Source organism: Simochromis diagramma, unplaced genomic scaffold (genome assembly GCF_900408965.1).
Source record: "Simochromis diagramma unplaced genomic scaffold, fSimDia1.1 OVJJ01000486.1, whole genome shotgun sequence".
Lineage (NCBI taxonomy): Eukaryota > Metazoa > Chordata > Actinopteri > Cichliformes > Cichlidae > Simochromis > Simochromis diagramma.
The window spans coordinates 4,118,143-4,133,152 of NW_024387047.1; the positions used below are offsets into that span (position 1 = coordinate 4,118,143).

The 15,010-nt window shown below is 40.3% G+C and overlaps 1 protein-coding gene across 2 annotated transcripts; it reads right to left on the reverse strand.

Moving 5' to 3' along the window:
• Positions 1-94: 94 nt before the first annotated feature.
• Positions 95-9,598, reverse strand: opn3 (opsin 3). Of its 2 annotated transcripts, none has more exons than XM_040044749.1 (4): positions 9,165-9,598; positions 6,937-7,256; positions 1,770-2,021; positions 95-1,238 (listed from the first exon to the last, which is right to left on the reverse strand). In XM_040044749.1, the coding sequence occupies exons 1-4, from the start codon at positions 9,481-9,483 to the stop codon at positions 963-965; spliced, it is 1,167 nt and encodes a 388-aa protein (XP_039900683.1). In that variant the 5' UTR covers positions 9,484-9,598; the 3' UTR covers positions 95-962. The 2 variants fall into 2 exon arrangements, with proteins under 2 accessions (XP_039900683.1, XP_039900684.1); XM_040044750.1 differs by lacking the exon at positions 9,165-9,598 and adding an exon at positions 8,953-9,141.
• Between the last annotated feature and the right edge of the window lie 5,412 nt (positions 9,599-15,010).

Below are 15,010 nucleotides of genomic sequence, written 5' to 3' on the forward strand. Positions count from 1 at the left end.
AACTCATTGATCATTTTCACTCTCTGGCAAAAAGCATAAATGTTAAATTTCCAGTTTTGTCACCTATGGACACAGCTAGGCAAGTTTTTTTTTCCTGTTTCCAGTCTTTATTATAAGATATGCTTCATAGTGAAAATACAGTAAGAAATCAACCAAGTCCCAGTTTTCCAACTGTCTAAAAAGACAAAATCCCTCTCACTCGTTCTCACATCCACAGTTAAAAGGGTTTTTATCAGCTAAGGAAAACCATTCATTAAATCTATTCATAGCTGACAGCTCAGGAGGAAATGAAAGGAGTGTGTCACTAAGGTCTTAGTCTCATTTCCTCTTAGTCTTCAAGTAGGGCTACTCCCATCGTCCTAATACATACAAATCTACCAAGTGTAATTTCACAGTGACTGATCTTGCACACTTGATATTTACATTGAAATAAGATGAGCTTAAGTAAACAGGCTAGATAGCTTAAAATAGGGTCTCTTTATTGAATCCATACACAGTAATGTCAGTTTGTGCATTATGGGTTATGGCTAAGAATCTAAGGCTTGTATTCCATTATACACAGTTGGGTACCAACCAAAAAATGAAAATGCTACCACATGTTAAGCCAAACTCAGGTCCTCAACTGCCTTTCATATACTCAACAAAGTCCTACAGCTGTCACATATACTGTATGGCATATCTGACAAATGCATGTGAGAAAAATACCACCACTACTACATTAAGTTACTTATATCACAACAGCCGATGTTAGATGAGGATGTCAAACTTTCATACTACTCAAACTGGTTTATTTGAGAACTTGGGCTTACAGTTGGGTTTATACATGAAGCTGTAACCAGGCTGTAACCACGTGTGGACACAGAAACAGCCAGGGAGGTCAGACAGGATTGTTTTGGCTTGGAGTTGCATGTTAGGTCCTAAGGCATACGGAGTGGTGGGGTGAGAAGTCCGGTGTTTTTGGCTCACAGTGGCCTCACTTGGATAACATTAAACTGCGTGGAGTTTCCAGCCTTGGAGGTCACATCCAGGTGCTGGAAGTCATCGCTGGTGATGATGAAGACGATTGAGGAGGAATTGAAGGTCACCCTCTTCTTGGGTCGCGCCTTGGTGCTGCTGCACATACTGGACACAACGATCGGTCGGATGGGACGCTCGGTCGGAGCCAGGGGGCGCTCTTTGAGGTTGCGCTGCAGCCAAGAGATCCGAGAGCAGAGCAGCTGCAGCAAACAGCGGCGGAACTGTGGAAGAGAAACAGAAGCAAAGGCTGGTATTTAACAACAGCTTCCTTTCTTCACTCATTAGTATGTCAAACACACAAGAGATCAGCCTCTAGCCAGCAAACCAAGACTAGTGGTCCAGACCATTTCACTCTGACATACAAAATAAAATTAATTTTTATGCTCACCATATTAAGGAATGGAAAAATATTTTTAAAATAGTGACATTTTGTGGGAAGATATTCCTGCAATTTGCTACTTAAAGCTGCAGTTACACAAGAGGAGACGAAACCGTCCCCTCACATTGAGATGCTATTGATTTGTTGTGTTTGTCCATATTTAATTATGGGTCAGCTGTGGGTACTCCGGGGGAGGGATGACAAACTACACAGCAAGCGGCTATTCAGAACTCTCAAGTGAAATATATCATGTATTCTAGACAGCAGCCTAACCTGGGCTGATTTTCGAGCAGCAACACAAAGAGATTGGTGCTGGAGAGGTAGCCTCACCCCAAACATTAAAAAAAGAAAGAAAAATAATTTGATTACAAACCTTTCTGCTCATAAAGACGTAAATGAGGGGGTTGTACGCCGTGCTCGACTTGGCAAAGAATGATGGGATGATGGCCAGAGTGGGCGAGACCATGCTCTTCCTGCCGAAGGCCTCCATCATGGAGACGACAGCGTAGGGTGTCCAACAAACCAGGAAGCAGGTTATCATCAGGAGAAACATCACGGCGACTTTCTTCTCATAACGCAAAATCTTGATGATTTGAACCGTTTGGAGGTCTTGGAGAGAGCGCAGCTATAAGAAACAGGACAGAGCAGGATGCTGACATGATGGGATATTTCTTTATCAAGCAAACAAGTTACAGTGACACTTTGTCATAAAGTAAATTTATGTCACAGTCTTTGATTTTGTTTGTTTGCTTAGCCTCATTAGTTTATTCTACTTATCTAAGACAATTTTATGTTATTTGGGGGGGGGGGGTTAATCCTAATTTCTACCTGCTACACCAAAGTAATTTCTCAACTCTGGGATATATATCAACCTGTGCTGTATTACTGATCTCCCCATTCTCCCCTGTCTGTCTTGTTCCCTCAGCAGCTCTTCTACTTCCATAGTCACATTTCAGTGGTTTTTATTCTGTTTTTCTTTGTTTTATTTTTTATCATCCTAAGGGCTTTTGCCTGTGTTTCATCTTGGGGCCTGTTCCAGGAAGCAGGCTTAGTCAAAGAGACGGTCAGTTACCATGGCAACAGACTTTGTGAACCTAACCCTCTTGCTGGTAGGATTTGTACAACAAACCTCCCCTCCTGCTAACTTTGCAGGAACTGCTTGTGTACATCCATAAGGTCAACGTCAAAACATATACCAGAACAAATTAATCTGCAGGAGTTAACATTCTTCGGGAAACAAATATTGGTAAGATGTTATTTTGTCATCCAAGAAGTATCTTCAACTGCCTTTAGACAGACACAGAGCACGTGGACAATGTGGATTTCATTCTCGTCTCAGAATCAAACCTTTGCAATGTCTTTCTTTCTAACACTGCGATTCTGTGCACATTCAATCCAGTTTCCCTGCACTGAAATATTTAGTGTAATTTACTGTTTGGGCAGCATTTAAGTAGAAATCAATAAATGTGTAGTAATTTTGAGCTCTTTGCCTGTTAATCATTGTACAACTTTAGCTTGTGACTTTATAGTTTAACCACTAGCTTTTGTGCAAGCACAGTGTGTGCTCCCCATGTTATGATTGGCCTCTGATTCTAAGACATGACACAATCTCTCTCCTGGCTGCCATCACTAAGATGGTGATTGGACAGCTGCCGAGTCCAGCTCTCGACTCAGATTAAATCAATTTAAGCTCTGTGTCAGGACGGCTGTTATTTGGAGTGAACATCCCGGTTCTGTGTCTCTTGTGGTAAATTTATTGGTTTAGCAGCCACATGGATGGATGGAAGGATAGTTAAAAAACAGAAAGTTAGTTTTCATTTTCATTGGGAGTTCTCTCTATTTGTTTTATTTCTTTTTATATTTAAACACACCAAAGCTCTACAGCTGTCAGGCTAGTTTACTGGTTACAATAAGATAGATTACATTAATTTCCAGTTTTATCTCTCTTCTCCTCTTGAGAGTTGTATCTTAAGATGTTGGTAACATCGTAAAAGTTGTGAAAACATGATAATGCCTTGGTAACAGGCTGGGTTCACGACACTGCAGATCAAACCTACCCTTCAGCTAAAGAGATGTGATGATAAACAATATAGCTATTCTCTAGACTCGCTCAAAAAAGAACACAGCAGCTGAACGTAGACGTGAATACAATACTTATGACTTTACAATTTGTGCTCTTTATGCTCTTTTTCTTATTAATCCACAACCTTTTGCAAGCTTAAATTCTATTGTTTCTCCAGGCCTTCACATATCTATAATAAGATTTTCTTTCTGTAGCAAAGCCGACCAGCTGCTCTCGTATCAAACCAGAAATAGTCTGCAGGGTACTGAGTTATTCCTCTTTGAAGATGTTCCCAAAATACTGTGACATGTGACAAATCCAACCAGGCCTCTGAGGTGCTCCAGGAACGCAGCAGCTCACACTTCCTGCATGATTGTGCATATTTAAGAAAGGAAACTGATGCAGGAAGGCTTGGAAATCAGTTAGTCCCTTTCTCATTTACATGTTTCATTACAAAATGTGCTGTGTCACTCCAGCAGTCATCTCCTGAATGATGACTGCAGATTCCTTCACAGACAAAGTATTTTTTCGTGACATTATTAAAATAAACTGAACTCATGTCACTTGTTCTTTGCCACAAGAATTTAAGGCAATGCTTCTAAGAAGCACAATAGTGAGTTTTCTGGATGAGTTCTAGCATACAGGACAGGTCCCAAAGGCACAGAGGAATGTAATGATAAAACAGCCGTTAATGAAAAAGGTGTGAAAGGCAGCACTTAACCCTTTAAGGTCAAGGAGTGTTTTTTATTCAAATGAATGCCGCAGAGTCTGCATTTTCAATCTCTGGCTAAAGGTATAAAATAATCATGCAAAGAGATAAAAAAACAAAACAAAACTTTTGCAACAGTAACTGAGTTACTAACAATTTGGGAAGCTATTGACTAGTATGCTTACTTAGCGTCTGGAAGTGATGACTTGTTTGTTGTGGCTTCTTGACTAAGACTTCCTGTTCCATTCGCCAATCACAGTTTGTAAATGCCGACCATTTTTAGGGCATTCGACTAAAGGCCCAGTGAGCTTATACCAATGCAAAGTGTCAATCTACAATCCATTCCACACATTACAATAACCTGTGAAGTGTGATGGACTGTGAGGTGGAGCCACATGACTGATGTTCTGTTTTAAACAAACTAAAAATTTAAATTGTCAGATGTCTTTTAGATTAGATTTCACTCAATGCAACCCCTCAGCTGAAACTACACAAATATTTAGTGATATTCCAATATATCAGCCAATACTTACAAAGTAAGTACATAAACAGATTTCCCTAATATTGGTTATGTTTCCAACAGTGAAGTCGCAGAGTGTTCTCTGGTAGACAAACAATGCAATGCCAAGACTCATAACATGGTTTTCCCCTGTCTTTATTACTTTTTTTTATTTATCAGCTGCTATAGAAGCTGATACTGATTGAATATGTTTGGCGTATCATTCGTTCTATTGGTGTAAAGTCTGCAGAGTTCAGTTCAGTATCTTCTACTACAAAGCTATGCTGTTGTAATATCTGCAGTATGTGTTTTGGCATTGTCTTTCTAAAATAAGCAAGGCCTTCTCTGAAAAAGATGTAATCTGGGTGTTGCTCTGAAACCTGTAGATACAGCATTCGTGGTGTGTTTCCAGATCTGCAAGCTCCTAATTCAATACTCCCTAATGTACCCCCATAACACCAGAGGCAGGCTTTTAAACTAAGCACTGAGGGACGCTCCCCTCTTTATGCTTTTTTGAAAACAGTTTCCATGTTTTCCAAAAATAATGTCAGATTTTAAGGTTGCTTGACCACGGAACAATTTTCCATTTTGCCTTAGTCTATTTGAAATTAAATTCAGGGCAGAATAAACAGCAGCATTTCTGGATCATGTTCACATATGGCTTCTTCTTTGCATGACAGAGCTTTAATCTGCACTTGAGGATAGCATGGTGAAATGTTCACAGATAATGATTTCTGGAACTGTTCCTGAGCCCATGTAACAATTTACATGACAGAACATTTCAACGTTTTCAAATGAAAACGCATCTTTTTCTCTCTGTTTTGGCCTTCCGTCCACACCGAGACGGTGTTTTCGGTCAAGGAAAACACAGCGTTTTGAAAACGCTCTCCAAAGCAGATGCATTTGAAAACGTCGTTTTCACGTTGCAGTGTGGACAACGAACCCGGAGCCTTTTCGAAAACGATGACACATTTTAGTCATGTGACCAATTAAACAAAGATAGCGGAGGGCATTATACAGCAGTTGTTTTGCTTGCTCTCAATTTTGACAGCCCTATTAAAGATTAATATCAGTCTGTACATGCTTCAGATAGCTTTTCTTCAGATTTTTTAATTCTCATTCGCTTTTGCAACTTTGTACTTTTGTGTTACTCACAGCAACAACTCCACCTCATTGTTAGTCCATTTAAAAAACTCGGCGCTTTTCCTCGACATTTTGCCGCGACGTTTCAAAGAGCCAGAAAGTAAATAAGCGGCAAACAGAAATCAGTCAGGTCGAATCGTCTTGCGTTTCACGCATGCGCAGTACTGGAGCATAAGCGTTTTTGTCCGTTTCAATCTGGATGCACAACTCTGTGAAAACGACTGAAAACGATAGTTGGACGTGGAGCGTTTTCAGACGAAAATGCCGTTTTCAAATCTATCCGGGCTAGTGTGGACGTAGCCTAAGATGGTGTTTTTATACCCAGTCATGTTTTTTACCTGTTGCCAGTTAACTTAAGCGGTTTCTGCTTAGGTAAGCTGTTGTTCCTCTAGCTTTTTCTTTTTAGTTCCACTTTTTTCTCTTCTTTTAAACAATTGATTCGTCAATTTGGAGATCAAGTGATGACATTGAAATATCCTTTGTAAGTTGGTATAAAACGCTGAAATGTTCTTTCGCTGCATGTGATGAACTGACCTCAAAGTCAGCTGAAGTGGAAGTCCTGCGACACATCAGTGCTAATTCATGCGTAAGCTGAAAGACAGCGACACTTCAAGTGTCACATGAACTGAGGTGTTAGCACTCAAAGCAGCTGGAGTGTGTTTACACACTGGAATTTGTTGTCGGGTATAAGAGCTGGAGTTTTGTTTTTGTATTGTTCTCGGATGTCTCACTTTTATTGTACATGCTTGCACAGTTGAGCTGTCAGTTATAAGACAAGGGAAGAAAACAGCAGTGAAAATTCAAGTTACAGCAAAAAAAAGATGTTTCAGGAGTATGACCCAAAAATAAAAATGTGTTTTGTGCAAAATCTTAAAACAACTGAAGTCTACTATTCTGGAAGTGAGAAATAACAACGTACAAAACTCTACATCAATAAATCGATAAGCATCTGAAATGGGGGTTAATATTTGAATAGAGATGTATTTTTGTGGGGATGTGTACCTTAAGTTTTGACCGTCGTGGTTAATGTTTTGATAGGCTATGTTGTTCATTCAGTTTATTAATCTTATTGTTTCTAAGAGAAGCAAGCAATAAAAAACCCCCAAACAATCCTTTTTATTCCTTACCCTTTGCACTGTATACAGGATGTTCCCATAGCAGTAGATCATGACACCAACAGGCACAAAGAAACATGCCAGGAGGAATAAGAGGATGAACGAGGCATCGTTTGGGTCCTTCGAGGTCCAGTCCAGAGAGCAGCCCAGCCTGTGGATCTCTAGAGTGTAGCGGTTCCACCCGAGCAGGGGAGCACCTGTCCAGGCCAGGGAGTAGAGCCAAATGTGGGCGATGGCTCGCCATGCCCAGGGGAAGTCCACCACCTGTGCATGGACCACCCGGATATAGCGCTCATAAGCCAGGGCCGCCAGAGTCATGATGGAAACGATGCCTGGCAGCAAAGGGAGAGAGACAACCACGCTGAGTAATGCAGACCGCGCACTGCAGGATCTGGGTCAGTGGCTACTCAGCGTGTCTGGGTTGAGTGTACATCGCACTCAGTGTAAACACAAATCTGAACATCTTGTGTCTGGACATCACATTCAATCATTTTGGTGCAAAACCCTGTGAAGATGCACAGAAAGAGGCTCTTGACTCCTACGCACACACACCTTTAGGACCCGCATCTGCATTACACAGCCTGCTTTTACCACACGTACTGAAGTGTCTTGTGTGCATAGCTGTCGCTCTTTTGTTCCTCCTGTGCATCATTTTACTTATAAGCATGCAATCTTAAGAGCACCTCTTAAAGCCCTGGTATAGCATCTACGATAACTTTGCTGAAATTAGGTCAATATGCCAGGGAAAATATTTTTATTCAAACTTCATCATACACCCTCCCCTAACCTATATACATGTATAGCCAGTTATGTAAGCTCAGATAGGTTTATTATTCTTTTGTTACATACGAATGAGACAGATACAGCATCAATAGGTGGATGCACAGATTACAAAGGGAGACGTTATATAGTATGCGCTAAGTTTGAGCCACAGCAAACCAGCTGAAGGAAGGACGTGCTTGGACAGAACAGCCAGGGCTTACTGCTGCAGCTCCTGTGGCCCTTTGTGTGTCAGTTACTGAGTCACACTTAAAGTAATGTGCAAAGAAGACATCTTATTTGTGCATGGATTATTGGAGGGCACACGTACTGTCAAGCCAAGGGGGTTGTTTTTATATACCTCAATTGTAACAGTATGCTCAGTGTAAGCAGGTTCTCTGGATTTGCAGTACTCACACCCACTCAAGCCACGACAACCTGTATGACCTTGAGTTTTTCACATATCAAATATCACACAGAATCCTTTCTCCCCCCTTTTGACAAGGGGGGGAGGGAGGTTATCTAAGGGCCAAAGAGACAGAACGCAGCATCTTCTCTCTTCAATGCCACTTTATTCACGAAAGACTTCATCTTATATAAACTGTTATATCAACACTATCTTTGTATGCCTTTTGGTTCTGAATTCTCCTGTGACATGTACATTGCAAGCCACAACCACTGCTGCAGTGCTGCACACCGGACACAGGCGGGCAAGTGTGCCCTTTGGAATATGTGGAAAGAAGACAATGTCACTTAAAGGACAGCAGGATGACAGAAGTCCAGCTGGTTCGCTGGGTTTCATTTGCTGAAGCGGGAGAAAAAAAAAATAAAAGAAGAAGACTTGGAGGCTATCACTAATGAGCTCATTACCACACATGAGTCCTTCTGAGCTCTAATTCCTACGCTGGTGGGACCCAGACAATGACCCTCAATGTTTATTCACACTTCCCAGATGAATAGACTTATGCTGGAAATAAATGGACACTTTTGCTAACATAGAAGGGCAGGCGCAGGGAGGTGTCAAAAGATTCCTCACTGTATGATGCAAGTATAAATACAGGAAGAAAAAAATACACAATATAAAGCTCAGCATAGCAGCTAGATATTACTACAGCTCATCATGCGGAGGGACTGCATGGTTTACTCTGTATTTTAGTACAATTGAAGAGAGGAAATTTGCACAAGAACTCGTAGATAATGTGTCATTTGAAAAAAATAAAAAAAACCCAATTATATTTAGATTTATGTTACTGATAACGTCCTTCATACCTTCGTAGTGCATTCTTTGTTATTAATGAGCTTCTCTCCGCCTTCTGCCTATTTACACTGAGCCGCTATTTCCTTGCATATAGTGCGAGACACACAAAAATGTAACAGGGTTAAAGAATTATATTTGTAAATTATTTTAATAAAAACTATTATTAAATGTTAACACATGCTAGCATAAACGATTAAATTACTTTATTTTTTTCTCCTCTCACCAAATAAGCTGTTGCTGAAGCCGTCCCAGATGCACGTCGACTGGCTCCAAATCCATCCGCCTTTAACGCACGAAGCGAAGGTAAAGTTTATTCCGATGACAGAAACTAGAAAATCGCTCAAACTTATGTTGACCAGCAGCAAATTGGTAGGCGTCCGGAGTCTTTTGAACCTACAGTAGAGTATTATGACAAAGACGTTATTGCAAAAGCCGAATACTCCGATAGTCCCAATGGTAAAAGCGAGAAGTTTGTAGGTGCCAAGTGCGAAAATGTAATGTTCTGTACTTCTCCCGGCTCTGGTTTCGTTAGGGAGATTCATTTCGCGGATGGAAACTTGGTTTCCAGCATTGTGCTGCGCGCGTCTCTGGGCACGAGAGGCTGTGCGCTCGTCGGCGCTCCCACACCGGCTCCTCGCGCGCCGCTAATTCAAAAGCCAACCTGAGACTGCTGTTTGCTGAAACTAGGTCAATATACCAGTGACAAGTCAGACCCAACAGGAACGTCAGGCTTCCGTTTATACTTTCAAAGTAAGACTTTTTGTATTCTTAGGTCTATATTTAGGTCTACTGAGATTAGGAGTTTGGCTGTACTTCGAAAAAACAAAAAATAAAATAAAAAGTAAAACAAAGACATACATGTTGAAATAAAGGCGTTCTTTCTTTCTTGAATTACCTCATAGCTCAAACTGTTAACAGATAATGCAGCTGACCCTTTAATTTGACTTGTGCTTTCAATCCACCGCTTTTATTTTGAAATTAAAATATCCTCTCAATCTCCAGGTCCTGACAGGCAGATGAAACGAACCAATTTAGCAAACATCAGCATTACTTACATGCCTTTATTTTACCCTACTTCTATTTCCGTTTAAGGCCTCCGCATGTTTTAAAATGGAAATTCATTTATGACTTTTAATTGAGGACTGCTGTAATCCAATTAAAACCCCAAATTTCTTGTGATGCACATAGGCTAATTATATCACAATAAGTATAATGCAGAGCTTAAAATTTTTCTCTTTGCCCAGCATCTACCAGCATTAATTTCTGAGCTGTGGATGAGGAGGGTTGTTAGGAACACACACCCAGACTTCACAATCCTGTGGTTGGGCCTACGTCAACTAAGGGTGTATTGTGAGTAAAAGGTCAAAACACTGATGAGCAAGGCCGTAGATTTGGCATGGACGGAAGGGACGTGTCCCCACCAATATCCAGCGATTATTGAATTGTCCCCACCAATAATTTGATCTCTTCGAGTAAAGAAAAACAACCCGATAGAAAGAAAACCTAGTAGCACGGCAAGCCTGCGCTGCGAGGAGAAGAGGAGGATGGCAGCAAAAAGGAAGAACCTGGATATAAGAAAGTATTTTTCAAAGAAACCTGTAAGTCACTTAAAGTCAAGTTCACTCATATAATGTGTCCGTCGCAATAACGTTACAGGCTATGCTAGGCCATACATGCCAACACTCCCGATTATTTTTCCGGGGAATCCCGAATTTCAGTGCCCCTCCCAAAAATCTCTGGGGGCGACCATTCTCCCCAATTTCTCCCGATTTTCCACCCGGACAACAAAACTGAAAAACCATATCCCAGACTGGCCCAGCCAATTCCAGTTTCCAACAATGGCTACTATTACTGCAGCTACTTAGTTTTACTCTTATTTACTCTTTCTGGGTCGCAAAATAAACTTTTAACACATTTTCAGGCGAGAATGTAGCTGTGTAAACGTCAAATAACTTAAACATGTTATTGTTTGGCCTTTTTCAGTGCTTTAGTTGTGTTTTATTTGTTGGTGAGTAAATCGGTTTGGCTGAGATTAAAGTTATTCGATTAAATTAGATTAAATAAAACTTTATTAATCCCTCGGGAGGATTCCTCCGGGTTCTCACACTTATTCAGCTGTGTGACAGCAGTTTATTCGACCATCTACGCCAGCGTCCGGTTATATTTTAGACAGCAAGGAGCAGACGGCAGGTGACGTAATTCTGAAGGCTAGACCGTCCAATTTCACAACCGCTCATTTCCGGTCTACCCGGCTTTCGGAGGACCCGGCCCACTTAGACCACAAAGGCCGGGTCCTCAGGTGGACGCAGCCTCTGAATTTGGACACCCCCGGCCTGTTTCCGGCCGGACAATAATAACGGTATTTTATCCGATAAATAAACACTGTAAGATTCAAGTTTTTTGTATATATATATATGTACATGTATACCCCCTCCCCCAGCCCCCTTGAAAGCTCCCTAATTCTGAGGGCTCAAGGTTGGCAAGTAGGCGCTTGGCCCACATCAGTCTAAAATTGTATGTAACCATGAATAATGTGATGCCATGTCCACCAGGAGAGACTGGACAGTATAGATGTAAAACCAGTATGCCAGCAGTTCATTTCAGCTAATGAGAGGAGCAGGCATGTGTTTGTTGTGTGGGCATGTAGTCCATGTCTGTTGCTGTAACAGTAGTTCATGTTGAGAATAAAACATCCCAGCTCACTGATCTGATAGAGGGCAGTAGTGCATAATGTTGCTGAGAGACCTTTTACTTTGTGGTAATCTTAGACGAGTAGTTTTATGGACAAAAACCACCAGGTCATTCAGTGTTCCCTTGGTACTAATGTATAAGAGATGTTGGTGTACTGTAACTGAACTAATGTTGTTAATTTCTTAAAGTCATATTCTTTTATTGTCATGACTGTATTTGAAGCTATTTTTATTTTTGTATGATGCCTGATTTATATGGAATATGGCTGAAGTAAACTAAAGCCTAAAATACTTAGTCGGTCATTTGTTTAATAGTAATTTAACATTATATAATTCACATATAAAACTATGAATTGTAATTTTAAATGGTTTAAAACCATGTAGAATAGCATATGTAGCCAAGTGTATTTCTCTTTCTTTATCAAGAAGCAAAAACAAAAAGGAAAAAATAAGAAACAGGGCAGGGTTCGATGGTTGAATCATCCGTCCCCACCAATGCCACAACCAAATCTACACCCTTGCTGATGAGGAACACCTGAAGTCATGTCCCTAACACCTGCTGGTAATTGATTGAACAGTAATCTTATGCCTGACAGATTAGAGAGGATGGGGATGTTCTCCAACTGTTTTTATATTACCAGTGTAAAAAGGGGTAATGATGAGATTTCACATACATGCTTATATTCTGTATTGTAAAACTCTGTAGGAAACTTCTCACACTCAGAGTCTCACGTGCACTCGAAACCAAATGGTGACAGTTCATTAACTGTTCTGATTTTCCTTTTTTTTTTTTTTAACAAATGCGTATCTGTGGGTCCTGTGACATTTTGAGGTGGTCTTCCTCCACCTCGTTTTTTTCCACAGAGAAATGTCATTGTGCTGCTGAAGCGCAGGGTTCCCACGGCGACGTTGTTTGTGTCTGACCTCGTTTCTCTGCGCCTACAGGTTGATTTAAAATAGCAGAATTCTCTTTAAGACGTGGGGATGTCGCACAGACTGGAAGTGCTTAAATTGTGCAGTTCACCCACTGACTCACTTGCTCACGTGGCGTTCATTCACCACTTAAAGGTTTTTCATTCAAGGCATAGAAGGAGCTTTATGTTCCCCCTCCATACAGCAGGGATTTATGCCACAGCTCGACTCTGTAATAAAATATGTTCTCCTTTCTTGCCAAGGATATTGTAAGGGAGGGTAAGTCGTAAGCCTGTGATTATTACTAACACCCATCTCCCCCTTAAAAACACAGTGGACTGAAGAAGAACTGTGATGCAATTGTGCTGTTATGCTGGGAAACAGTGGTCCATCAATATATTGTTCAGACCAGCAGCACTTGAAATTAAACTATTATCAATAAATAGGTCAACAGCATTCAGATATAGATATCTAGTTAAGTTTTTGTTCTGTGTAGGCATCCTTTTTATGTTTAATCTTATTGCTTTTACTGCTATCCATAAGTATTTAAATTTAGACAAGTCTTTAATGTTTTTTCTCCTCTTTTTCTATCCGATCAGACCTTCTCTCATAATTTAGCGAGAGGCCATATGTTTAATTAAATGGAATCCCTCTAAAGGTGATCTCTGAGCATATTTCAGCAATGCACATCTGCTTGAATGTACAAAATCACCCACTGCTTTTCTCCCCGGAGATGCAATTATTGTAAAGCTACTCTCACTGTGCTGGGAATTAGCTCCATAATGAACTTTAAAGTAGCTTTTTTTCACCTCTCCGTCACAAACATTAGCACTTCAAACATGACAGAGCTCTATCTCTGGCAGTTCTACCATCACTCAGACATCTATAAGCATCAACACACGCTTCCTGACTCTCTCCAGTCAGGCTGCAGCGGTGAACCCGGCTACCCTCCGGTGTCTTTTAGAGAAACCCGTGTGGGGCTCCAGAGGTGATATTCAGACCCTATGAGCTCGTTCAATCATTACAACTACTTTCATGCATGGCCACACGGTTTTTGGCAGAAATAAAGCTGATTGCTTGCTGACTTTTTCTTTTTCTTCTTGGCCTTCTGAAAGGCAATTCAAGTAATTTATTCTTCACTCAAAATTATAGTCCTTATCTGAAATGGACAAAGCAAAGTCCTGTAGCGGGAAGTGGCGAACAAGAAGAAATGCAGCTTATAAGCTCCTCTTTCTTGCTATGAGTTTAAAAAGAAAATGAATACTCTCATGTTTGTATTATATATATGAAGAATCAACCGGCAGACGATTAACCTAATTGCGTGTAAACCTGGTAGACTTGATGGATTGTTAAGACAGCCAAAGTAAGCTAGAAAAACAATTGTCCATAAAAGTGTCGTACAAATGCAATAATCAAAGCCACAGCATAGAAGCTCCGTCTATGTGAAACTGTGAGTTCACATGTTATTGTCTCTTTTTGTCACTAAAGTCATACAGACCTGTTTACCTGTTAAAGCCCTTCAAAAACATTTCAAACTCTTTGCTTTGTTCATTTTCACACAGAACTTTTTTTTTTCATTATGTTTTAATTTTTTCCCTCAAAGAATTTTAATTTCAAAGCCATTAAGTATGGTTTCTTTGAAGTTATTAAACAACTGAATGTAAAATTAATGTGAAACAGCTTGGCTTAATGAACTCGCTGCACCCCTACTTGGGCTTTCCAAATGTGATTTCACTAAAGGGGGAAGCAAACATTGGAACCCTGATGAATATGCATCTACACACAAATATTAACTCGTTTAAAGATAATTCAAAGAAGACACGTGCTCATTTTAAATCCCCTGTTTTCTCCCTTGCATACTTCAGAGTTTTATTAAGCTTTGTGCAGCTTATTCTGGGTCTTGGTGCAGACCCTCAGTTCCTCCCTGAAACAAACCATTTTAGCTCCGCTCTCTTTATGAGCGGAGCTAAAACACTCAAACATAATAAGTGAACAGTAGTGCGTGTGTCTTAGGTGATCATATTAAGAATATGTGTTCTAAATGACATCATACAGAGCTAAGAGTAGAAAAACTGTCCTAAACAGAGCATTTGGAAGAAATTGAAGCCTGAATCCTTGGTGGATAGGGATTGCTTGTAGCTATACTTATTTCATTTTATCTAACTGTGGATATGCTTAATACAATAATTCACCATGACATGAATTTATGAAAAGGATGATAGGTTAATTTATGGATTACAGACCTGTTAACACAGATTGTTTTGTGGGGCCAAGCAATTTACCTCGGCTGCTCTTAGCTCCGAGCACAATATCTAGTGAAATTATTGAGGAGAAAAACAGCCCAGTACTTTTGCAACTAATGATGCTCATTTTTTTAATAATAAGTCACCACATGACTAAAACCCACTGATTATTTATTTACTATTGCTTTGACCCAGATGGGCAATTTGACGAGTCACAAATTCAG

Bases quoted from the DNA above. Each gene is read 5' to 3' on its own strand.
- opn3 (XM_040044749.1), bottom strand. From the start codon at position 9,483: ATGAATCTCCCTAACGAAACCAGAGCCGGGAGAAGTACAGAACATTAC. The intron at 7,257-9,164 runs GTGAGAGGAGAA...CTTTGCTGCCAG, and splicing joins CTTCAGCAACAGCTTATTTG to GCATCGTTTCCATCATGACT. The intron at 2,022-6,936 runs GTAAGGAATAAA...TGTTTCTTATAG, and splicing joins TCCTGTATACAGTGCAAAGG to CTGCGCTCTCTCCAAGACCT.